Source organism: Gopherus flavomarginatus, chromosome 3 (genome assembly GCF_025201925.1).
Source record: "Gopherus flavomarginatus isolate rGopFla2 chromosome 3, rGopFla2.mat.asm, whole genome shotgun sequence".
Taxonomy (NCBI): Eukaryota; Metazoa; Chordata; order Testudines; family Testudinidae; genus Gopherus; species Gopherus flavomarginatus.
This window is the reverse complement of record NC_066619.1, coordinates 100,318,666-100,346,135: the sequence shown is the minus strand read 5'-3', so window position 1 is coordinate 100,346,135 and position 27,470 is coordinate 100,318,666. Positions and strand designations below refer to the sequence as shown.

At 41.4% G+C, this 27,470-nt stretch overlaps 1 protein-coding gene across 4 annotated transcripts in view; it reads right to left on the bottom strand.

Moving 5' to 3' along the window:
- Positions 1-27,470, bottom strand: part of PCSK5 (proprotein convertase subtilisin/kexin type 5) — a 300,518-nt gene that overhangs the window by 161,573 nt on the left and 111,475 nt on the right. For all 4 annotated transcript variants that reach the window (XM_050944093.1, XM_050944095.1, XM_050944094.1 and 1 more), the window contains exons 6-7: positions 11,283-11,371; positions 4,469-4,641 (exon numbers count right to left, since the gene is read on the bottom strand). In XM_050944093.1, the coding sequence (XP_050800050.1) occupies positions 4,469-4,641; positions 11,283-11,371 (262 nt within the window). The remainder of the gene's footprint in view (positions 1-4,468; positions 4,642-11,282; positions 11,372-27,470) is intronic.

Genomic DNA, 27,470 nt, shown 5'->3' with positions numbered 1-27,470 from the left:
CTTGTGTGGACAAAACATCATGTTCAAACCTGTATCAGAGAACTATCTTCAACCTGGTTTAACAAATGGCCTGTGGTATACAGGAGGTCAGACTAAATGATCTAATGGCTCCTTCTGTCCCTAAAATCTATGAGTCTTTAAAACATTTGGATTTTTCCTCCCATACAAGGAAGAGGAAAACCTTATTACGTGGTTTGTCCAGAACCTTGTTTGACTACAATAAATAACCCTGTATATTTTATTTTTTATTTATATACTCATATACTCTTTTCTTCAAAAATGTTACTCTTGGACATATTGCTCTAAACTTGATTTTTCATCTAAAACTGAATTGTGCAATTATAATACACTCATTTTCCAGGTTATTAAATCTACTACTTGTTATACATTGGCGTTTAAAACACAGACCTTTTGAATGGATGCATTTTCCATACTGGCTAATACAATGCTTGTACCTATAACATTTCCAAGAAAAAAAATCCCTTGCCATTTGAAAGTATGATGCCAAGACAACTTTGCCATTTGAAATTAATACTATTTGAAAATAAACTCTCCAAGGGCAAAAGCACTCATTAGATTCAAGAACTTAATTAAATATAATAGAATTACTCAAACTAAGCTAAAGATGATGTAAAATTATGGTGCTTGAAACTAGTTTACAACATTTTCTCTTCTCCATTCTTTATCCTGATCTTGCACAACAGCTGTATAGCACATTTAATTTCTGCATGAGATTTTTCATTTTTTAAACTTTTGCTATTACTTCATGTCATTTAAAACAAAAACACATTTGTTTTTTTCAATTTATGGCATGTTATTCTGTCTCTATGGAGCTCTGAAAATGTACACTTACTTATCTTTGCTATTTGGTATAGGATTTAGGACTGGTAAGCATCTTAGCCCAGTAGATTTTTCAAAAAATTCTCAGACACCCTGCATGAATCTTTTAATTGGAATGATACAACCTAAAGATAATTTGGATATGTTTTCAAAAATCAGTCTCTCAGTGGCCTGAAGAAGAGGTGGTGAAAGATATATCCATTTCACTTTTATTTTGTTAGTTCAGTTTAATTACATTTTAATCAAAGTCATTATTCAGCAGCACCTGTAATTTTCTTAATTAAACATACTGTGCACAATTTTTCCTCTCAGATCCACTTAAAGGATCTTGCCTCTACATTCCTGCTTGCATTAGCATCAATGGGAAATGTGTCTTGTAGGACAAAAGTAGAATATCAAGTCCAGATCTACTACATCGATCTGAAAGATGAACCTGCCAACTTTCCAATTGTCAATCTATTACTTTAACTGGGATCAAAGAAGCTAAATTTATTGCTGTAGTTACTGTTTAGGACCAGTATTTTTAAAAAGAAAGGCCAAGATCTGTGTGCAAAATTGTGCATGGAGTTGCCTGCCTACCTTCGTTTGCACAACTCTTATAACAGCTTTTATAAATCAGAGGATTTGGCATAGTTCGTAACCAGCAATTTGTGTAAACCTGTGATCTGAAAAATCCCCATATAAAAACAGCACTTGTCATATTTCAGTGCAAAAAGCAGAAAGAGTAGCTTTATTTTAAGACCAAAGAAGTAACTATATTAGAATGAATAAGGAAAACACCATCTCTCTTTCACTGTTTCACTATAGTGCTTCTGCCTGAGAGCATTCCATAATGCTATCCTGACTTGCTACAGTTTTAAAGAGACAATACACCCACCCTTTCAGCAACTTCTGACTCAACACATCTGTTTCTTCCATTCAGACATATCTGCTGATTTTAGTCTGGTGATAAGGTACTTTAAAAATATTTTAAACTTTTAATTATTAATTCTAAAATAAAAAAAAATACTTCTTTAGCATAAATGTATGTGGTCTCACAGTGGGACCCAGACAACTGTTCAGAATAGTGAGACCTATGGCAATCCTTTGTAAAACACTTCAAAAGGAAAAAAAGATAAAAGAAATTAAAAATTAAAGGGTATATAACTTGTTCCAAATATTACTGTTTTTATTGTTCTAAGAAATAAGAACAAACATCCCCCCTAGACTGTTTATGGAAAAAAATAATCCATTTATAACTATATAATGAAGAATTTAATTTATCTTTTGTGCTGTTATCTATGTAAAACAAATCAAATGATTTGGTACTATAATGAAAGTAGTCTGTGGTCTGTTGACTTCACTTCCGATTTATACCAGATGAAGATCAGGCCCTTGAAATTATAGAAAGCAAATGAATATCTGTGTTCTTCTAATATGTGAGTGGGAATAACTATTTTGTGATTGCATTATCTCAGTGAAATGATGCTCACACACACGTACACACACACACAATTTCTTATTTCATTCAGCTATTTCTTTCCCTTCCTGCAGTTCCACTAGCTTCCCTTAAAGGCTTTGTTGCTGTTGTCCATTGCCATCATTGTCAAATAGTAGTAGAATGTGATGGAGCTTTCATAAGTGCTTTGATAAGGCCCTGGTCCAGCAAAACATTTAAACATGTGCTTAACATTAAGCCACTGAAGTCGCTGGAGCTACTTCCATGCTTAAAGTTAAGTATGTACTTAAGAGCTTTGTCGTAGCGGGACCTTATACAGCACATACTGTATTAAGCAAAAGCATGATATGCTGCCACATGTGCCTGTCAGATCTGAACTGAATGGAAGTATCAGTTGAGGAAAGAAATCAATCATGCAGCAGGTCCCAGGGATAATTAAAACGAGTTTTGTTAGTGGCATTTACTTTATTAATACTCAGTATGCCTATAGCGCTTTCCATCCACAAAGAGCTTAGTAAGTAACTAATAAATCATCACAACAGTCCTGTCAGGCAGTAAGCAAATATCCCCATTTGTCACAAAGGTAAGCCAAAACAGAAAATTTAAGTGACTTGCCCGAGGCATAGCTGGGATTAGAACTGAAGAATTCCTGGCTCCTCATCTTGTGCTCAGTACTAGGAAAATGACCAGGAGGGATTATTGATATCAATTTTATGTTGTGTTTTACATCTTAGAATTAAACAAACTTTGAATGACTTGAAATTGTCCAGTAGTGCATACAGATAATCTGGGCACTTACATGTTCTTATAACTGTTACTATTAGCCTCTCTCACCCACTCCACCTGGTTTTTGCTATGATCAGCTGCTGTGGCATATTATAAATTAACGTGAGCTCTTCAAAGCAAAGACTGTCTTTATTGTTGCATATGCTCCAAAGCTACTGCTAATTATATTTTGCAAAATTCAGTCCTAGTATAAGTGGTTACAGCTCTCATTGACTTAAATAGTAGTTGCACCTCCTGAATTTGGTCCCCAGAATTGTTAAATTTCAACATTGGAATGAACAGTGAAATGGTCTTTTTATCACTTTGAAGAAATATTTTGTGCTGATCTCACTTCTTACAATCCTAGAGCCGTCGTCTTTTTGCTAGAAAGTCTCTCACGACATTCAAAACAGTGCTCAAACCTTCAAATGTGCAATTTTAAAATGGTTTTCACCTAGTGGTTCTCAACCAGGGGTATGTGGAGGTCTTCCAGGGTGTAGATCAACTCATCTAGATATTTGCCTAGTTTTACAAAAGTGCTACATAAAAAACACTGGCAAAGTCAGAACAAACTAAAATTTCATACAGAAATGACTGGTTTATATTGCTCTTTATACTATACACTGAAATGTAAGTACAATATTTATATTCTAATTGATTTATTTTATAATTATACGGTAAAAATGAGAACGTAAGAAATTGTTCAGTAATAATGAGCTGTGACACTTTTGTATTTTTATGTCTGATTTTGTAAGCAAGTAGGTGTTAAGTGAGGGGTATGCAAGACAAATTACACTCCTGAAAGGGGGCCAGTAATCTGGAAAGACTGAGGCCTGGTCCACACTACGCTGTTAAACCGATTTTAACAGCATTAAATCGATTTAACGTTGCACCTGTCCACACTACACAGCTCTTTATATCGATTTAAAGGGCTCTTTAAATCGATTTCTGTACTTCTACAAAACGAGAGGACTAACGCTAAAATCGATATTACTATATCAATTTAGGGTTAGTGTGGACGCAAATCGACTTATTGGCCTCATTCTTTTACAGTATGGATGCAAATCGACTTATTGGCCTCATTCTTTTACAGTAGCTACCCACAGTGCACTGCTCCAGAAATCGATGCTAGCCTCAGACCACAGATGCACACCACCGAATTAATGTGCCTAGTGTGGACGCGCAAAATCGACTTTATAATATCTGTTTTATAAAATCAGTTTAAGCTAATTCGAATTTATCCTGTAGTGTAGACGTACCCTGAAAGCCACTTATCTAACTCTAAACAGGGGAAAGAGGCGTGAGTTCTATTTTCCCTTTAAACAAAACCAACCTCCTCCTTATCAGCAATGTGTCTTCAGAGCTTTAGTTTTCCCTGCTTGTGCACATGCGCCCACGATATGACATGGTGTTTAAGAAACCTACCGTTCTGATGCCATTCTCAAAGGCCTGACGTGCTAGTGAAGCAGGTCCGTCCACAGTCTTCCCATCATCATCAGGACCCCAGCTGGCACTGTAGATATGGATATGTTGTGGATTCAGACTGAGAGACTTTGCTTCCACCATGTCTGTAACATCACCATCCAGCATCCTCACTCCTTCAAAAAAGAGAAAGGGCAGTAAATGTGAGAACTAGACTAATGAAGCATGTTTGGAAAACTATATGAAAAATACAGAGATCTAGTCTTTGCGTATTACATTTCTTATGTTCTTATTGATTATGGCGCTCAAATTGTAAAGTTGGTTTCTCTCAAGCTTTGGGAAACATCTGTGCTCAAATTCCTTCATCCAATGCACAACACTTGAATGTTAAAGAAAAATTTTGATTCTGGGGAAAATTTAAAAAATTATTTCTACCTCAGTACATTTATATTTCTCTTTTAAAAATAATTATAATTTCCTTTCCTTCTCTGCGACGCAGTGCAATTTGAGACATGGCAATCTTAATTTGATAGACATAAAACACAGAATGTATGCTGATAAACACAGGATTATGTCTTCAATACAGGATTCTGCAAAAGGAGAATCTAGGGAGAAAGTTCTTGGGTGCTAGCAAAGATGTTACAGAACGTTACTGACAAACTATAGCTTTATTTGCAAAGCATTATTGTACCTCAGTTGCAAAACTGTGAACATCCCTCTCTAGGTAAGAGAGTGCGTAAGACCTGATTCTGAAATTCAGTCGTGTATGCAGAACTCCCATTAGTGTCAATGGCAGTTATGCATAAATAAGGGATCTCAAGATCCAACCCTCGGTAAACAGTAGTATTTGACAAACGTTTAAACAAACATTTAAACAAATAAGATAAAAAACAGAGGGAGAGAATTTCATTTGTGTTACTAATGTAATGTAATGTAATGTAACACGCTTTATGAAGGTAACATTCACTACAGTGAATAATTAAACCAAGTTCTATCCCTGGCATCTGAAATAATTTAATGTTAACAAATGTGACAGTGGAAAAAAAATCCAAAAGCAGCCTGTCCACTTTTTCTTTTTGCCAACAGTTAGCAGACTTCAAGTGCAACTTTTATCAAAGGACATATCCTTGGCTATTTTAAATAGTTACTTTCTTTTTTTAACAATTGCATGAGTTGTTAATTTTGCCCCCTCACAGAACATACAAAGTGTTTTTCCCATGTGGCGATAGCACAATTATAACCATCCAGAAGGCAATTAGCAGACTTAGTTTCCAGACTGTCCACTAAATCTTCAGAATTCTTTAAACTTTTCCAAATATTTGCCATAAATGTCAAAACTTAAGTGGAATTTTAGTCAGCACAAACTTCTAACAAATCATGAAGAAGCATGTGAAAATTAAGTGAAAGCACGTTTTCCTTTCAAATATTTGTTTTTAATCGGCGCCTCATTTAAGCTTAAAGAAACAGCTGAACAAATTCCTTGTCAGTTAAAGACAATCTACATCTGTTCTGTCATAATTTAATATAACCATTTTCCCATCAGGACTCAAGCCCAGCCAAATAACTAAGCATCAAATCCCCACAGATTCTCTGCAACTTCCACAAAAAGGCAGAAATAACAACAACAACAACAAGCTAGACATCCCTTCTTACAGCAAACAAAGAAAGCCCAAAACCCTGTAGGTGGTAACTTGCTATGTATGAGTGCTGTAAAAAGCCACTGGCAAACATTCAAATAATCACATTCCTTTGGCTCAGCTGAGGGAGGCTCAACCATAGCAGAGAGGAGTTAAGAGCTGGGGGGCACATTGTATGATTTCTTCACAAGAGTTATCTCCCAAACAGCAACAGAATTAAGGTCCAGATTTAAAAAAATTATTAAGATGATGTTAAGAAAAAGTGAACGGTACAGAGTTTAAGCATAGAAGTTTCTGGTTATCAGGGAATAACATACAGGTTATCGAGGGTGCATTCTAATCTCACTCTCACTGTCTCCTGTCAGCACAGGTCCACTGATCTCAGGAGATTTACTCCTGATTCGCATTGCTGTGAGAGGAGAAGCAGACTTTTCAGGAAATTGTTCCCTGATCTGTTCTATGGTCAGTGTTTCTGGCGTGAATGGAAAAGCAAAGAAGAGGCTAAAGCACTTAGAAAAAGGTCAGCATTACTGGTGGATATATTGCAAATGACTTTCCATCACAAATATCATTAATTGTGGTGGTTCTGATGATAGAATTTGATGAAATATTGATGGAAAGGATTTTCTTCCACTTCCCTTTATTTCCCTCCTGGGCCCTGAGAGCACATTCTGGCTGAGATGAGGAATACTGCTCTCTGGCCAAATTCATACCACTGCAAGCAGGTGCATCTCTGAGCAAGGTGTAAAGTGCTCTCCATCAGCAGGCCTAAAGAGGCTTTTTAAATCCACGCCTACATTGGGAATTAAGCTGTTAACTGAACACTGGTTTGGTTTAATATGGTTTCAAATATAACAGTTTGTCTGACTAGGGCGGATGGGACATAACCATTTTTCAAACAGTGTTTAAGAAACATACTCGTGACAGCCCCCAACACATTGTAAATATGTGGATGAAGTTCTTCCTCCAGTTGCCAGTGGAGTTGCTCAAAGGATGAGTTTGGTTTCTAGTCCAGAGCAAAGTGATTACATTTAATTTTGATGTGGTTACACTCCCTGCCCACTGGCCAGGTAAACCATGTTTAACTAACATTAGCCTGAATCAGTTTTGGCTGTGGTTCAGCAAATATGGCTGAATCCACTGGGGCTGTCCTGCAGCACTAAACACATTCATGATGCATAATAAATAATAATGCATTTAAAATCCAGCATTGCTATGCAGAGGAAAACCTTACAGTGTCTGCAGGAGGTGTCTGCAGCCTTACACTGTCTTGGTCCTTTCATAAGATAGTGAGTAATGTCTTTTTTCTCCTTCCTCACAGCTATTCAGAACAAAGCTCTTATTTTCTTTTATTTCTTTCAGCAATACCTTTTCTCAGTTCCCCCTCTAGTATTCCCTACTGTCTTTCATGGAGATGAGCCCATCTCCATGTTGGCTTAACTATTACCATTTCACACTTCTGCGTTCCCAGATGGCTTCTATTGTAGGACAGAGAATCATCAGTTAATGAGTCTGAATTACAGTGTTTTCCTGAGAAAGAAGGGGATGTACAAAGAAAGGGGATGGGATGACCCTGCGGTTTCATCAAATGCAAAGTGCTGAATTGTATTTAAGCAGTATTCCTGCCCACAGGTCTGTTCACTAACCGTTTCATAGATCGTGTCTCCATACTATGTTACAAGAACTGAAACATATTTTAATTAACCAGACACTGTTTAAAAATCTATAGAAATTACTTACAGGACGATCAAGTGAATGGAATAAAGAAGTGCAATAAAATCTTATACTACAGGGCATACTCTGATCACATGCCATGGTTAGGAAGGAAGAAAGAGCTTTCTCAGTAACTATTGACAAACAAACAAAGCACTAATACACATGCTTAAAGTTAAGTAAGTACTTAAGGGTTTTGCTGGATTGGAGTCCATATGCACATGTGCATTCTTGATTTGCACACCGATGTCAGAGAAGTTCAGCATTGTGCACACGCTGAAATGCGTGTCTTTGAAAATTTGTGCCAGTATGCTGAGGAGTTACTTCATTCACCACAGCTGGTCAAGTCCAGTTACCCTGACAATTTGTGCATTTAGGAGTATGCAGCTGTAGTCTTTCCTCTAATCAGGGTGAGAATATTAACTCAGTCCCTTTCTTTCAACCCATAGAGGGGGAATACATCCAGTGAGGGCATTTTTTCCCCTTTACTCAAGGAACAATATTTGATACAATTTATTTCTGTTATGTCTTCAGATACAAAATTTCGGTAACATCATTTAAGGTATTATATATTACTGGGGAAGATTTTAGAAGTCCACAGGTTTCCTAATTTTGTTATTCTTTGTATTTACATATACTAAATTCCATCCACCCACCCACCTGCCCCCAGGCCAACCTCAGAAATGGCTATCTCCCAAACCAACCAACCACCCAAACAAACAGCTGGGCTCAAGCTCAGTTCATCAACCATAATAATACATTTTAAAAAATAATCACATTATTCTGGTGTAACTTCTACCATCAGTTCCCACTGTCCCTTCTCCCTCACACGTAGTTAATCCTGTGTGTCACTTATACAATTTCTCCCCACACTTCACTCACCATAACTCCAATATATCCTTGGGACAAGTCTCTTTTTCCCTTGCCCTTACCCATTTCTCACATTTCATCAATCAAACCAGCCAGACCCAAACAAATTCATTTCTTTCTCTCTCTAGATGGAGGTATCATGATTCTTCCTCTGTCCCTAAGCTAAAATAAGGCCATGGCTACACTGGCGCTTTACAGTGCTGCAACTTTCGCAGCTCAGGGGTGTGAAAAAACATCTCCCTGAGCGCTGCAAGATATAGCGCTGTAAAGCCTGAGGGCTTGGCTACACTCACACTTTACAGCGCTGCAACTGGGGTGTGAAAAAACACCCCCCTGAGCGCTGCAAGATACAGCGCTGTAAAGCGTCAGTGTAATCAGGGCAACAGCGCTGGGAGCGCGGCTCCCAGCACTGCACGCTACACCCGTAAGGGATGTGGTTTACATGCAGCGCTGGGAGAGCTCTCTCCCAGCTCTGCCGCTCTGACTACACTCACACTTCAAAGCGCTGCCGTGGCAGCGCTCCCGCAGCGCTGCCGCGGCAGCGCTTTGAAATTCCAAATGTAGCCATACCCTCAGTGTAATCAGTGCCACAGCGCTGGGAGCACAGCTCCCAGCGCTGCAAGCTACACCTGCAGAGAATGTGGAGTACGTGCAGCGCTGGGAGAGCTCTCTCCCAGTGCTGGCGCTGCGACCACACTCGAAACTTCAAAGCGCTGCCATGGCAGGGCTTTGAAGTGCAAGTGTAGCCATACCCTCAGATAAATCTTCTGGAAATTGGAAGAACAAACCCACTCCTGATCAGTGAGGAACTAAGGCCAGGGCTACACTGGCACTTTACAGCGCTGCAACTTTCGTGCTCAGGGGTATGAAAAAACACCCCCTGAGCGCTGCAAGATACAGCGCTGTAAAGCCTCAGTGTAATCAGTGCTGCAGCGCTGGGAGCGCGGCTCCCAGCGCTGCACGCTACACCCACAAGGGATGTGGTTTACGTGCAGTGCTGGGAGAGCTCTCTCCCAGCGCTGGCGCTCCGACTACGCTCACACTTCAAAGCGCTGCTGCGGCAGCGCTCCCGCAGTGCTGCAGCGGCAGCGCTTTGAAATTTCAAGTGTAGCCATACCCTAAGAGTCTGACCTGCACCTTCCCTACAGTGGAACAAAAGCTGAGCAGTAGGGGATAACCATATTCTAGCCCATCCAGAAAAGTCATTAGGGAGAGGTGAGTTGACAAACTCTTTTGTTTGGAAGAGTAGCCTGGTGAGCTGGCTGGAAACTCACTCAACATCTTTCACTAAAAACACTGGGGACTTTCCGTTTCCTGCTATACATGAAGAGATGCATTTCTTAGGTCACAGTAAATGCCAACAAGGTTGTCCTTGCCCTTCCGTAATACCTAAAAAAACATTTTTACACATCCATATTAATAACACTGGTGATTATTTTTTCAGTGTCCCTCTAAAATATGAATAATTATTAATATTGGACCTCTATGAGGAATAAACAGACGAGAAGATGGCACATTTTTAACATGTAAGAGTGGCAAGTTATTTCTTGATATAGATAGATTCATGCATTTTTAATAATAATCATAATACCCATCTCTTATATAGCATTTTTCATTAGTAGATCTCAAAGCACCTTACAAAGGAGAGCAATGTCATTATCCCCATTTTACAGACAGGGAAACTGAGGCTTAGGGATGTGACGTGATTTGTCCCACATCAGGTCAATGGCAAAGCTGAGAATAGATATCAAATCTCCAAAGCCCTTGTCCAGTGCTTTAGCCATTAGACCACACTGCCTCTTTTTGAATATAAGTGATATGGTGCACCAAAGTCACAAATTTAAGTTTTTATGCGGTCTCAAACCTGATTTCTTGATGAAGGATTTAAACATTTTAATATAGTCCTTTCATTGGAGAATCTCAGGCCTTGGCTACACTGGCGCTTTACAGCGCTGCAACTTTCTCACTCAGGAGTGTGAAAAAACACCCCCCTGAGCGCTGCAAGATACAGTGCTGTAAAACGCCAGTGTAAACAGTGCTGCAGCACTGGGAGAGGGGCTTCCAGTGCTGCAAGCTAATCCCCATGGGGAGGTGGAGTACGTGCAGGGCTGGGAGTATGTGCAGCGCTGGCGCTGCGACCACACTCACACTTTGGCGCTTGAAGTTTCGAGTGTAGCCAAGCCCTTAAAGTGCTTTACAAACACTAAAAACCCAATCTTCACAACAGGCCTGTGAGGTGAATAACTATTATCCCAATAACACAGGTTGTGAAATTGAGTCATACAGAGAGTAGGTGACTTGCAGTAAGTTTGTGGGAGCACTGGGAATAGAATACAGATCTCCTGAGTCCTCATTCTGTATTTTAATCACAAGTCTTGCTTTTTAACTTTCTATGCATATTTAAAGAGTTCTAGAGAGCAGCTCTGAAGTATCACAACAAAAGGCTTCCCTTCAGTAACTATATACATTTCAGAAGCATTTACCTGTCAACACAGCTAACACTGTTAAATAAACAAATTTCCTCTTGTTCAAAAAGGTTCCTGTGTGCCACTTTGCACAAATTGTACTTGGGTTAATGGTGAGTCTGTTTTACATACCTCCGATCTTGGCATTAAAGGCAATTCCTACTGTGCAGTGAGAGTTGTTTGCAATTGCTGCCACTTCTCCAGCACAACGAGTTCCATGCCTGCAGGCAGAACAGAGATTTTTTTAAAGCAAGTAACATTACTCACTAAAATGCAGATTGTCAATGTTTAAAGGTTTTGATTTTGTTCATCCTCAGATGCGAAAAACGTATCCGGATGTCTGTGTGAGATGTTACTATATGACCCCAGCCTGTAGTGCATATGTTAGATACAAAATTATATTTCGTAAATAGAAAAGGATTAATAAACAAAGAGATGAGACTAGGAAACAAAAACAGTGGTGGTCAACGACAAAAAATGATGCATAAAATTACAATAATAACCTCTAAGAAATGTCAAAGGGCATCTTTAATTTCTCAAGCAACTGATAAACTATATTTGTATGAGATGAGTATCATCTTTACTCAGGAGACCACAGTAATAAGCTAAATGCTGAGTAACTCTAATGATGGATCAAGATATTAGAATTAGATTCTTCTGATGAAGTCACTTCTTTATTAACTTGTTTATAACTCACCAAATTAGATCATAGTATCCCTCCCCCTGCAACTTTGAAGCTCTTTTTCTCTTTTGAAGCCTGGTTTTCAACTTCACTAAAACCAAACTACTTCAAATTTCATATCACATCTCATCCCAGGGTAGATTTCCCCCCCACACCCGCCAAGCCTGGAGAAAATCAGACAAGGATTTGCAGAGGTATGGAGTTTTTTAAAAGTTCCCTGTTTTCAATTTTCAGACTTCCCTAGCAGTATTTTTGAGTATCCTAGAAACAATTTTTTTGCCTCAACGAATGCCTGCACTATTTACACAAACTTAAAATAGTGAAACAGGTACCTAAAATTTGATTAAGATTGTTTTGAAAGTTTACACAAATTTCTACTGTATAGGAACTCAAGTTCAAACTACACATACTGAATGAAGACAATGACATCTAGCTCAAAGCCTACATTAATGCATATACCTTACATGACAACAAACGGCCCCTTTATTGAATGTTTGCATGACACAAAACATTTAGCCACCATCCCACTAGAATGTTGGTGCAGTCCCAGAAAAACTTATGCTTGACAACCTACAGAGACATGCCTTGAGAAACTTTCAAGGGTTTGTGCTTCATTTCCTTGGCTTCTTTTATATTTATAATGTACAGAAACAAGTTCCCAGCCTTTTAAATGGCACTTTAAAGAGATGCTTGGCAAAAAAGGCTTTGCACTTGTCCTTTGTGTTAATGTCAAGAAGATGTAGTGCTGTAGAATGAAAGAATGAAGGAAATCTTGGTTATGATATCTTGCCAATCTACAAGACGGGTATGCTAACTAGAAATAAGAAAATGAGCTTTATTTGTTGTTGTTATTTTAGAAACAGGTGTGTGGAAAAACCCATTCAAAGATAGTGCAAGCTCAACAGCTTTCAGATAAAGGAAGGAAGCTGTCATATTTTAAACCAAACCCCTTTCAATTTATTACAGAGCCAGGGCCGTCCCTACGGGGTGTGGAGCCTGGGGCAGAATTGATGGATTCCTCTCCTCTGGAACCGACCTCACTGGCCATTCGCACCAGGCAGCGGCCCTCCTGCCCCCAAAGTAGTTGCCCCGATTTGCCCTACCCCAGGGACAGCTCTGGACAGAGGTGGCATCTATGCCTAAAGTAAAAGTCCATTATAAGTCCCAGTTTTGAATTGCTTATGCTCTGCCAACTTTTAAGTTCTTGGGTTGAAATTTTCCATGCCAGGTATCTGTGCCTCGCTGAGTTCTTTTTGAAAATTATCTCTCTATATTGTGTCTAAAATGGATAGAACCCAGATTTTTAAAGAAAACCTACTAGCAAGAATCAATTTGCTCCTCTCCTCATTCTTTCTGTTGCTTTTCTATGAGGAGAAAGTCTGTCTGTCTGTCATTAATGGCAAGCCAGAAATTTGTCAAAACCTACTTGGGAAGACCTTACTGCTTCTGGACTTACTGCCTTCTGGAGTCTTCCCACCTAACAGAGAGAACTGCAATAAAGCTTCTTCATAAGAAAAGGGAAGGGGCATTCATCACTCCTACACATGCTACATTTCTCCTTGTGAACAGGAATTGGGCACTGGGATAGGGAACTTCTCCAGGTCTATACTGAATTGAAGGCATGGCAAATACAGAAAGCCTGGCTGTGCCATGAGGAACACAATACATATGAAAGAGAGGATAACAGTGCTCTTTCTTTTGCCATCCTCTTCTTAGTCACACACAGCTTTACTATTCTTACAAAGCTTGATCCTGCTTTCACTGAAGTCAGTGGCAGATTTCAACAGTAGAGAGTTTAGGGCCACAGTGTGTATCTATTATGATGACCTAGTAATCATCCAAATCTGATAATTATATAGCTAACTAGCCCAAATTACAAGACTAAAGTGAAGAAGGTAGGCCAGAAGCAGCACTTTCAGAACTCAGGCACTAGTTCCAGAAGTCCTTCTGTTTACAAGACAATAAAGCCCTCTCTTGTCTTGAAGCAGCATATTCCTAAAAGCTTTCCTCATCATGTATCTATTGGTGGTTTAAGGCTGGAACTATCTAAATAAGGCCAATGGGCCACGCACGCAGCAGCTGGGTGCCTGTTACAAGAGCACCATCATCTCCAATCTGTATCTTCATCATAGGTCCCTCAGAAAGGTCCATGACAGTTATCTTGGCTTCATGAATAGATTGTCGCCATGCTGGTACATTCCTATAGCTAGACCACTGGTCAGAACCTCAGTGTGGACAAAGTCATGGGCTCTTACAAATTGGCATGTGAGTGTAAACAGCCATAAGGGAGTGTCAGTGTAACTGAGTGTTAAGGAATCTGACTTACACCACCTGAGATATCAGATCTGACGTTGTCTCTAGTGACTCGGGTCCGCATGGGGTTTGGGAATAAACACCGGCAGACAAATGTCCTGGCTGAGATGGAATTGTGAGACCACCTTAGGGAGGAACTTGGGGTGCGGGTGGAGCTGCACCTTGTCTTTATGAAACACTGTATATGGTGGCTCTGAGGTGAGTGCCCTCAGCTCAGATATCCTTCTGTCAGAGGTGATGGCCACCAGGAATGCCACCTTCCAGGAAAGGTGGAGGAGGGAGCAGGTAGTGAGGGGCTCGAATGGGGGCCCCATAAGCTTAGAGAGGTTCCATGGAGGGACTGGGGGGTGTGAGTAAGGGAACACCCTTTCCAGTCCTCTAAGGAACCGCCCCACCATTGGGTGGGACAACACTGAGCCCCCTGAAAATCCTGGGTGGAAGGCGGAGATGGCCACCAAGTGCACTCTGATTGAGGACGGGGCCAGCCCTTGCTGCCTGAGATGCAGTAAGTACTCTAGAAAGGCCGGCACTGGGGCCTGGTGTGGCTGCACCTGTTGAGCCCCACACCAGCACGAGAACCTCTTCCACTTGGCCAGGCAAGTTGCCCTGGTGGAGGGCTTCCTATTACCAAGTAGAACCTGCTGCACAGGAAGGAAGCACTGGCTCTCCAAAGCATTTAGCCACAGAGCTCCCATGCTGTGAGATGTAGTGATTGCAGATTGGAGTGGGGGAGCCACCCTCCGTCCTGCGTGATGAGGTCCCAGTGTAGGGGCAGAGTTACCGGGGCTTCCACTGACAGCTCCAGGAGCGTAGTGAACCAGTGCTGGCGGGGCCAGGCTGGGGTGATGAGGATGACAATTGCCCTGTCCCTGCACACCTTGAGCAGGACCTTGTGTACCAGAGGGAGCTGTGGAAAGGCGTATTTCAATCCCCATCCCCAGGGGATTGTGAACCCATTGGCTATTGAGCCCGGGCTGTGACTCTGGAATGAGCAAAACTGCGGGCACTGGGTGTTGCCCCTGGTGGTGAACAGGTCTAGTTGGGGAAACTCCCACTTGCGGAACAGCAAAACCACAACGTCTGATCTGAGCGTCCACTTGTGCATGCAGTACGACCTGCTGAAGTAGTCCACCAGTTCGTTCCACTCTCCTGGGAGATATGACACCTCAAGGTGAATGGCGTGGGCTACGCAAAAGTTCCTGAGGAGGAGAGCCTCGTGGCAGAACAGCGAGGAACGGGAACCCTGCTTGTTTATATAAAACATGGCGGTCGTGTTGTTTATCAGAACTGTCATGCTGTGACCACTCAGAATGGCGTGAAAGGTCTGGCAGGCTAACCGAACCGCCTCGAACTCCTTCGTGTTGATATGGAGCGACCATTCTGCTTCCAACCACAAGCCCTGAGTCCTGAGGTCCCCCCCAGGTGAGCACCCCATCTGAGGTCTGATGCATCTGTCACAAGCGTCAGGTCCGGCTGTTGTGTGACAAAGGGGATGCCTTCACAAACCATGATCTGGGACTGCAACCACAGCAAGGATTCCAGCACGTCTCATGGGGCTGTCACTGTAGCATGTACCCACTTCACACTGTGCATAACATCCAATGGTCCGACGTAATGCTGGACCACGCACGGGAGAAACGGGACAGGCGGTTCAGGAAACAAGGGGATGGATCCGGTGAATGATCTGGTACGCTGTCCTTGAGTACACCTTCAAAAGCCTTGCTTGGGACCTGGCTTGGACTTGTGCTGGCCTTAGCTCTGGCCCGGCCTATTGGAGTTATTATTGTGCTGCCTCCTGTTATCTCCGCCTCGCCTGCGGTAAGGTTCGTGCCTAGGATGAGGCTTGTATTGACACTGAGAAGGAGGCTGTGGCTTGAAGGAATTCCTCTGAGTTGCTGGGGTGTGCACTTCACACCTTTGGCTGTCGGTGTGCTCAAGGCCGGAGTCTGCTATATAGTCTTATAGTTCGACTGAATGGGCTCAGGATGTACACTATAGGGTTCTCCTGCTCAACTGTCTCCTCAGCCTGTAACCCCAAATTATGGACAACTTTATGCAGCAGCTCATGGTGGGCTCTGTGGTCTATCGGCGGAGGCCCTGATACTGCTGTGCCTGCCACTGCTTCATTCGGGGATGATGAGGAGGTCCGCCGCTGCTCAGCTTCCTCCTGCTGGTCTCCCTGGTCCCCCTCCTCCAAGGGAGGGGCTTCTGACTCGGGCTGGAGCAGATGACCTTGGGGCGGCACCGGAATCAGTGCCGGTCTCTCTGGTCTCTTGCCCGGCGAAGATGCAGGTGGTCTGGACACTGTAACTTCTCGCATGGAAGAGCATCGGTGTGAGGACTGGGACCGCTGCATTGAATAACTGGCCCTGGAGGGAGCCCCCTGCCACTGGTGGTAGGCACAAGGGGTCCAGAAGGGCCAGTGTCCTAGTGGTGCCCATTGGGGTTGCCTGGTGTTCCCTGCTGTCCAGTGCCCGATGTGGGTAACTGTATTGGCCCAAGTCGGCGCCAGACTCTGGCAACACCAAACACGACAGCCACAGCAGTACTGTCAATCTGTGCTGGTGGGAGGTTAATGAGCGGCTTCTTGGGTCCCGCTGCTCTTGGGACTGGGACTGGGATCTGGCTCTTGAGACCGGGAACGGGACCAGTGTCTTCTGGGAGCCTTCAGCGATGACCGGCTTCTCTCCTCCTGGTGCTGGCCTCTGGGGGGGGTGCTGGAGAGCATCGTGTCCCTTCCGCTAATCCTGTGCGCTGATTCATCTCCGATACTGAGACTTCCCTTTGAGTCGGGGTAACTCGGAGTCCACAGACTCAGAGCTCAACCGGGACCACTGCCAGAAGCGATGTTGGGACAGTGTCCTTGAATGGCACACCATTGCCAGCTTTCTCCTCGACGGTACCCTGGGCTCGGGAGCCAGAGGCTTCTCCCTGGTTGGGAGGGGGCTCGCTGCCGAAAACTCGATGAGGTCCTTCGCCACCTCAAAGGTATCAGGCATGAAGGGTTGATCTACTCCCTCAAGCCCGTTGTCTGCACTGAGTTCACTTAGAGCTGGACTTGGTGGGACTTGTGGCATCGGTGCCACCGGTGACAGCACCGGTACAGTGCCCATCCTGCTCTTCCTGATGTCTAGGGCCTTAGAAGGTGCTGGTCTTCTTTGCGGGGAACGTCCGTGCCCTTCTTTAGGCTTTGCCTTGGGCCGCACCGAGGAGGATGAATGGTGCCGGGGCCTACTTTGGCGCTCTGAGGCCAATGGCTTGCGGTGCTTGGCTGGTACCGGGTCTCTTGACGACTCTGGGGTGCTCTGAACCAAGGAAGCTGGAGCCGACATTGGGCATTCCGAGCCCGGTGGCTGCAGTGCGGTTTCCATCAACAACTGCTTCAAACGAAAGTCTCTCTTTTTCTTTGTTCTTGGCTTAAGTCCCTTGCAAATCTTATACCGCTCCATTTGGTGTGCTTCCCCAGGTAACATAGACAGGAGTTGTGCGGGTCACTAATCGGCATGGGCTTGCGGCACGTGGCGCAAGCCTTAAACCCGTGGGCCTGTGGCATGCCCCGTGGCCTGGAGCAGGTGCTGGAAGCCTCCAAGTACCCAATCTACTAAGTGTCCACAACAAGGGAATGCTAACTAACTGATAACAGTGACTCTAAGGCTAAGAGATTGCTTCTCCTATGAGAGCAAGAGGTTGTTCCAATGCCGCCAAGGACGGTAAGAAGGAACTGGAGGGGGTTATATATGCACAGCGCAGTGGCGCCACTCAGGGGAAGCCCCGCTGGCCCGATGGGAGCCACTAAGGGAAAAATTTCTGATGCTTGTGCATGCAGTGCACGCACACCTAATGTGGAATGGACGTGAACAAGCACTCGAAGAAGAACCCAATGATCTGTCAGACTCTGATGAGGCTTCTCAGGGAGCGCACCTAAGAACCTCGCATGATGGTTCAAAGCTTCTATAGTGACAACTGAATTCTGGTAAGAATTACCTGGTGAGTAGCTGAACCTACATCCAACATTTAAAGATTTTTGGTTTCTAAAGCAAGCATCAGCAATGTGGCACCTAAAGTTATGTGCCGGATAAGTTGTAACAGTACTTGAAAAGGAATAAAGGATAATTCTTGCTATTCATTTTGCCCAAGTTATATCTGGGATGGATTTAGAACCTGCAGGAATCTACTTCTTCAGATAAAGAAAACATCTTTTAAGAGCTTGTCTGTTGTTCTATAATGTTAGCTCCATGTCAAATAAATAAATGAAGATATTGGAAAAATTACATAGGATCTATTTGCTCTTCGGATTTCAATAAAAGAGGAAAAGAAAAAAGAGTGGCAGAGAATGCTTTAAAAATACAAGGGGGAAAAACCTCAAAGTAAAAAACAAAAATCCAGAAAATCAGATTTCATTTTATTCCTTTTCTGACTCCTTGTTCCTTTAGGAAGATGAGCTGCTGGATTCAGACATTGGCGCTTGATTCAAGACACACTGTTTCCCCTTGATTATTTCTAGATAATGAGAATAAAAAAGTAAAGACAACTCTCTGAATTCAGAAAAACAGAGCAAGAGGAGGTTAGAAACTTATCTGGTAAATATTGCCAGTTATGTAAAACAAAATAAATAGCTATTCCAACCATTCCAGTCCTGGGAGTTGCAATGGAAGTGTAACAGGAATAAATGAAGCAGCTTAACCGCTTCCATGCAGTGTTACATATCTAATGATACAGTATCTGATTGGACATGCTGTACTGGAGTTGAAATTGCAGGAAGTAGCAAAGGGAGTTAATAGACAATACATTAAATTTTACAAATATCGGAAGGACAAGTCAGCCTACATATAAATTGCTAAATGTTGTGCTATAGTGCAGAAAGAACAACCTCTATCTGCTCAGAGTATGATATCAAGGAGTATTACTAGGCATCTTGAATAGATTCCCCCCACGTCCCAGATAATAACAATCCAGGAGATCAGAGAAGGAGAATTATACCCATACCTATGCTTCTCAGTCTGCAGGACTTAACAGCTTCATATATTAGTTATATTATGAATAATACTGTGTGTGAGTCAACTTTTATTGACAAAGTGGAAATCAGCAGAGGAAAGCAAATCAAAAGAAACAGGTTATAGTCACTACCATGTTCAGTAGGAACCAGCAACACAGTACAAGCATCATTGCTGTATGGCCCACCAAGAGCTATTATATACATGCAAGACTCCAAAGATAGGGAGAGGATGCATTTCAGGGAAATGGTCAAGAGCCAAAAATTGATGGGCATCCATTTTCTGGAGCTGAGCACTTGATCACTGTTAGTACTCTATTGACACTCATGGGAACAATATGTTCTGATAATACAGGGCAGTGACATAATAGTGTCCTATACACAAAGGGGAAAGAAGAAGCATCACTTTGTGACTAGAGACTATGACACTCTCTGAGTGGGAAAGACAGTATATGCTTTTCTTTCAAGTAATTCACCTAAAGATCAGTCTCTCAAATCAGAATGGTAGGGGTTTTGCACTCACTTTTCCCAGGCATAGATGATAATGTAAGAAGCAAGGCAGTGGAGAATCTGGCCCTGATTTTCCAAGCAGTCGAGCTGAATAAGGCAACATAGTACCATAGTAATGAAGTCCACATCCATCAGCTTTCCACTGAATAATATCCATTCTGTGAGTCCAAAGAGAGAATTCATGCTTCCAAGGAAACTGCAAAACCATCCTGTGTATTTAGTAGCTATCATATTTTTTGTCTATTGTTTACAACAATGGGTTTGCAAAATAGAAGCCTGATTATTTCTGTTTAAGGGAAATTATAGCAAAAACATTTTTTTCTTAGTAGGGGCCAATCCTGCTCCAATCGAAGTCACTGGGAATTTTATCAGAGTTAGATGTTTGCTTTTGAAAATCTGACTATCTGCAATGCCCATCTGCATTTTTAGATGACTAAATGCCTTTAAAAATCTGACTCTTGTTGTCTCATCCTCAGTGCAATTAACTCAGCAGTTATAATTTAAAAACATGGTGAACTCTAAACATATATAAAACACATACAAATGTAAGTGTTTTCCCATGTTTTATTCTAAGGGAAAAATATAAGATGAACAAGTACTTATGGAGTAATATATGTTCACACACACTACCAAGAATATGAAATAAGTTAACTAAAAATGTAGCACATAATTTTAGTCCCAATTATATGTGTGTGTATGTATATATATACCACATTTTATCCCAGTGTGAGTTTTTAAATCAAAAGGCTGTGTGTACATGCCTTTTCTGGGGAAAAAAATGATGGTAGAAGAGAGGGAACAAATTAATTAAAAAAAGCTGCTAAGTCTCTCTTTTTTATTACTTTTTATATGAATTAGATTGCAAGCTCCTTAGGGGAGGAAATGCATTATTGATTCTTAGCTCACGCTAGTGCAAAACAGGAGTAACTACAACAAACTCAATGGAGATAAACTAGTGTCTCAGTCAGATCAGACTCAAACCCAATTCACAATGCCATGCACATCTAGAATGCTGCGTACAAATATTTGATAATAGTAATTCTTCTCTGACATTCCCCTGTTCCAGAGAAATAGTAGAAGCAGGGAGTGTGGCTTGAACAACTGGAGGCTGGGACTCCATGAGAACCTGTGGTCTCAATTCTTGGCTCCTCAGCCACATAAGCAGAGGCTAACCGCAAGCAGAGAGATTCTGGATAGAATGAGGGTCATAGGATATTGAGGATGAGCTTTAAACAGCATTAAGTAATTCAATCGTTTTTGCTTATGGATTCTTATAAATATTGCTTCTTAACCACCCTTTTTGTGTGTAGCCCAGTGAAGTCATGGCAGATCGACACTGGAAGGGAAATCCTTGTGTTGCTACATTTTCCCCTTCCCCCGTCTAAATCTACAGGGACAAGAGAGTTTTGCTTCACTCCATAACACATAGCAGAGGCCCAAATTCTAACTCTCTGAATAGGGTTTAAATTGGAAAATGCTGACATTAGCTACTCTGTTAAACAACTTAATGAGGGAGGGAGACAGACCAAGATTAGTGAAAAATTTACACAACAAAGATCATTGTGATGATAGTTTAAAAGCAGCCAATCTAAGTAATTTCTCATTCTTGAATCTGTATTGCTCAAGAGAAGAATGGAATTAGTTCTCTCCAGTTTGTAATAAAAAGCACAGATCATTAATATAACCCTTGAAAATAGTTCCTGCTACATTTTGATGTTGTGGCATTTAATGGTTATGCAATAACACCTCTACTGGAGCTGGGTAGATAAAGAAAGCTACGAGTTCCACCTGAACAAATCATGAAGAAGCTCCATGTAGTATAGGTTTGATTCACAGAAGCACCATTTTTTTGACACAAAGATATAGATTCTGTGAGCAACACACAGAAGCAACGATCAATGTATAAATATATACAATACATACAAATGTAAATGTTTTCCCATATTTTCTTTTAAGGGAAAAATATAGGAGGAACAATAACTTCTGGAATAATATATATATTTATTCATTTATTCCTTCAGATACCTCCAGTTGAAATCCACTCTGCATACATAAAGCCCAAGAAATCTAGCTCTGTGAAGGTGAAACAGTCAGGGTGGTAAAATCCACCCCCAAACCAGGGGCAAGATGCATGGTTGCTGCTATTGTAAAAATAATATCCACTGCCTCTCTGCATAATTATATTGGGTGCTGGGGCCAATGTGTCCACATAACCATAGATCTGTGGTCCTGTCCCAGGCTTAGTCCCCACTGTGGCATTCTGTGTTGGGCTATGGAAAGCTGGTGCACTTTTTACATGTTGCTCTGCACCACAGTAAAATTCATCCCATGTGCATGTCAATATACAATTCAGTATCAATGCAAAACTATGACAAGTGTATTAACCCAAGTTCATTCCTCCAAGGAAAGAGAAGAAGAGAGCTGTTAATAGGCCACGTCCAGGAGCAAGTTCTAGATGTTGGTAAGAATCTTTAGAGTCCTGTTTCAGGATCAGCCATTTACAGACTGAGCACAGCACATTAAAAATGAATTAATCTGCCACCAAATAATGCCTATTTGGGTATAAATTCTCAGAGCTCAAGGTTGTCTCTTGGAACATGCTATAGCAGCATCACTTTACAGTAGTATTGCTTGTGGGAAGTCAGGGTTGGCTGCTTCCCTCCAGTTTCAATTGCTGTTACTTACAGTCTTAAAGAGGAGACATGCCCTTTGGGAATTAATAAAACAGGTTTGACATGATGCACGAAAGGAAAAGTTACACTCTCACACCAAAGCAACTCAGTGTATTCAAGTGAGCTGCATTTGACTCTGGGCTACACATGTAAAGTGATCAACTTTTGGAGCAACTTTGAATAACGGGTTCAGTGTCCACAGCCCTGCTATTCATTCCTTTGTCTATACAGCAGCACTTCACAAGAATCCTGTAACATCTGAGCTGCTGGTCCTTCTGCTGCTACCAGGTAAATTTGAAAGGCTCTGTTGTCTGTATGTGCAAATGCACACAAGACAAATACTGAATACATCTGCAGAGGAAAACTGGCTCTGAAAAAGCTCACTCCCCTTCAGCAGCCACTGTTCTCTTCCTCAAAGTCTGCATTAATGCAGTACTCAACCATTAACCTGTGAAATGACCCTTCCTCACTCCTGACAAGAGCTGGCTGGTTGTTGACAGGCCACAATTTACCAGATGATAATCTTCTCAGCAGCTTTCCCACTTCTTCTCTTTTCCACATTTCCTGTCTACCCCCAAGTGCCTTTCATGCTCAGCGTCCATGCAAACATGTTCCGTATTACACAGAGGCTATCAGATTGTAATTTCCATCGTCAATGTGCCAGACAGCATTCCATTAAAAAAAAAGAAAAGGTGTTATATATTCTGGGAAGGGGAGATCGAAAGATATACATCTATCTCAACAGGAAACATCAGCAGAAGGACAGATACGAAATGTGGTGTTTTGATGTGTTTTTAAATGTGCTACCTAATTGATATCAGTCTCTTAAGCCTGGTCTACTCACAACGTTCCACTGGTTTAAATTAACTAAAGGTGTGAAGTTAAACCTACGTATTAGTTTAACCAGCACAACTTTGTGTGTGGACATTCATATCATTTTAAATGTAGCTTGTACCAGTTTAGTTTGCCCCTGTAAATTTACCAGTACTGTATAACCTTTTAAAAACGATTTTAAGTGTGTCCACACACAAAGTTGCACTGGATTAATTTAAAAGGTTTACCATCACGCCCTTTGGTAAACAGAGCAACTACTCTTCCTGTTAGTATGCATACTTCCACCTTTTCATGTTCTCTGTATGTATAAATATTTCCTGTCTGTGTGTTCCATTCTATGCATCCAAAGAAGTGAGTTGTAGCTCACGAAAGCTCATGCTGAAATAAATTTGTTAGTCTCTAAGGTGCCACAAGTACTCCTGTTCCTTCTGGAGATGACAACTGAGCTTAGCTTGGTACCTATTTTAGACCCTCAGCTCGCAAAAGAAGTCACTGTCACTGCAACTACATCTGCTTTACACAAGTGGGTGCAATTAACTATTAAGGTACGTTTTATGGAAACTTTAGATGATATACAGATGCAGCTGCTTACATACAATGCAATACATTGGAGAATCAAGACCATTACATTTAAACAATGGAGTTGCACCATTGTGAAGGGAGAATATAATGCTATGAAGAAACACAGGAAATTACAAAATACTGTAGAAGATGAATTATAGGCAGACATTATACCAATACCTAAAGTTGAGATTGCCTGGTACTTTCTATTGTAAGTTCCTGTTTTCAGTTGTTTTTAAATTTGCCAAACTTAACCACTCACACTAAAATGTCCATATTTGTTCTCTGCCTCAGGCAGAATTTTATTTTTAAAGTTTCAGCATGAAAATGGTTCAGTGTTTCTGAGAACAAGATTAGGGGGAAATGGAAGTTTTTCCAATACAAAATAATTTTTCCAATCATTTTTTGACAAGCTTACATGCTTCAATGCTTTCGAGCAGGAAATTGGAAATTTGGCAGGGTAAAAGTCCTTGGGCCGTAGGTGCCTTTTGCTGTCACCATGAAAATCTGCCCAGATTTGGCTCAATTATACTGTATGTCTCTGAAAAGTGTAATTTGCACATGCCCTGTAGAACTTCTTAGAGAACTGTTGCTGAAATTTCCAAACCTTCTATCTGCAATGAACATGCTCCAGCCCAGCAAAGCTTATTAGAACCACCTACATAGTGGGTACAGGATACACTTTGGATAGCGGGGACAAAGCATCAGTAGCAGCAGCAGCTTCCCTTCTAGCGTAGGAAAAGGAGTGTTTGGTTAAGTGCCAGGAGTCTGCTTTTCCACTGACATGTATTAATAATTCTGCTCATTTCACAGCCCTTATTACTTAAAATTTATATCATTAGGGTAACAGGTAGAAAAGTATTAATTGAGAGGTTACATAAGTTACTTCTAGCAAAGCTGAGAATAAAACTCATTTCTTCAAGATGACAATCAAAGGCTCATCTAGTTAGCAACACTGACATTCAGAAATAATGTGTCAATTTTATGTGCTTGTCTCTGCTGCCTATAAACACTAGTCCAATTTCCTCTCCAGAGCCAAGAATAGAACTGCTGATTCCCACTTCCCAACCTTCCTCTGAAGCTTAGAAAATAGCATGTAAATCACTGACCAAGTATGTGTTGTGTCCCCTTCCGGTGGCCAGCCCACATAGATGAGAACAGAGACTGCTATCAGTTACTCCTTTATTTCCAGTAAGGAGGCGCGAAGAGGTCTGTGCTGTGGATGTAAAGGACCTGCATTCCAACGTTGCTGATGACCCACAATGGACCCAACAGAGTTCCATATGATGGATTTCTTTCTTTTTGTCATGTTTATCTTTATGGCTAGCAGCATGAATAGTGATGTTTCTGGAGGTCACTGAGCTGCCGTGGTGATAAGGACTCTACTTTCAAAAATAACACATTTCTCTGAAGCTTGTGTGCCTACAGTTGTTACATTTATTGTGATGATTTTAAGAAGTTAGCAAATAAAATGTATCTGTTTTTTTTTCTTCAATTTGTTTCCTTCATGCATTTGACTGCACTCTGTCTAGAGAGTTTCACTCTTCCTTCCATTAGGGCTTGTCTGCATGGGTAAATTGATCAGAACAGCTATTCCAGAATAGCTCCCCAGTGGACTCTCCACTCTGGAATAGTGTCCACTTGGGGAGGAATAACTATTGCAGAATAGTTTATTCCACAGTAGCTATTCTGGTTAATTTCCCCATAAAGATAAGCTCTAAGGCCCCAGTCCTTCAAACATCAATGCACATAAAGTATCTCAATGAAGTTAATGGGACTGTTCACGTGTCAGTACGTGTTTACATGATTATGCCTATAGTCCATTTCTCCTTTTGCTAAAGTCTTGAAGAGACCATTATGAACATCAACAGCACAACAGAAAAATCCTTACGAAATATATTAAAGAGATTAAACAAACAAGGGCACACTATTTAAAAAGAACGAGGAGTACTTGTGGCACCTTAGAGACAAACAAATTTATTTGGGCATAAGCTTTCGTGGGCTAAAACCCACTTCATCAGATGCATGGAGTGGAAAATACAGTAGGAAGATATATATATATATATATATATATATATATATATATATATTAGTGTGTATCTCTCTCTATATATATATCTATATACAGAGAACATGAAAAGGCGTTGCCATACCAACTCTAACGAGACAAATCAATTAAAGTGGGCTATTATCTACTGTATTTTCCACTCCATGCATCTGATGAAGTGGGTTTTAGCCCACGAAAGCTTATGCTGAAATAAATTTGTTATTCTCTAAGGTGCCACAAGTACTCATTCTTTTTGCTGATACAGACTAACATGGCTACCACTCTGAAATACTATTTAAAGATGATCTCTCTCAGATGCTAGATTTTTTAAGATTAGTAACTTACTAAAAAGTTCACAGTGTCTCTTTAATAAAATAAATGAATGTGGGAGGAAAAGAGACTATAATCTGAGCGTGCAGAAAGAGCCAGGATGGAATTCGCATGCTTCACAGACAGCCCAAATCTTGCTGTGTAATACTTTCTATGATCCCCAAGCCTCACTTCGAATTTTATTGTCCCTTGTCATCTTAATTTTATGGTGCTGGCTCCTCCCCATTGTGAATAAATTTCCAGTGAAATTCTAACTTCCTCTCCTCCCCACCCACTTCCTCCTCTGGTGCTTTACAATATATCATCAATCGCTATTGATTGTGATTCAGACTTCTAATCCAGACTGACAGAGAAATTATGCAAGCAATTCCCCTTCTTCCAAAACCTCCACACTAGAGCCTTATCATTTCTGTATAGCAGGGTAAAAACAAAACACATAAAAATAACTCATCAAATGGGTAGAGCTGGTTGTACTAAAAACACAAAGATAAAAATATAAAATCAAGTATGACAGAAAAAGCTCCTAAAAATTATAAGAAGGCAAGCTGGAATACTCATTCCCAATCATCCTCAGGCAGCAAAGGACACCCATTCGTTGCTAAAGAAAAGGTTGGGAAAAAGCTTTTGGAAAGGGGAGATTTTCCCTTGAAAGGGGCACCTCCTCTCTCTTTTCTCTCTGGTCTTCTGTGAGGCAAATGACTGAAATATACAAGAACACTACTCTGAGGAAGCAGGGAGAGGTGAGGAAAAGCAGAGGAACAGCAAAGTGATGTGTTGGTGGGTCACTTGGCTAACAGCCTGCTATTTTATCCATGTTGCAGACCTCATTTGGATATGTGGTGATTATTTCAATCCCAGAACAACAGTTAAGAAAGGAATAGGCTATTTTGAAAACGTGGTGTCCTGGCCAAATTCCAGTTTAGGCAATTACATTCTGCCTACTTTAATTCCCACTGCAATTTCAACTGGCTCTGGTATTGTGTTCTGTCCTAAATTCTATGTGATGCTGCTGTGCGCTATTAAACAGACAGTTTTTTCTCTCGAGCTGGCTGCATTTCAAGTTAGGTGAATGCCTCTCAAAATACAGCCAAACCCTAACCTCCTTTGTGTTGATGCAATAAGGCATCAATCCTGCACAACTACATTTTCTAAGGGAGTTTTAGCATGGACTTCAGAGGGTGCTGGATTACACCTCTGCTAGAAAAAAGGGTTTGGGGAGCGTCTTCCCCAGACTGAACTAGTATGGCGGATAACTCTCAAAAGATCTCTAAACTGGGTATCCCACATGGCCTGAATGAGGCACGATGTGCTGGATTGTGCATGGCCAGGCATCCTATGCTTATGCTGTTATGTGCAGTGCATGGGTAAGTGGGGTAGT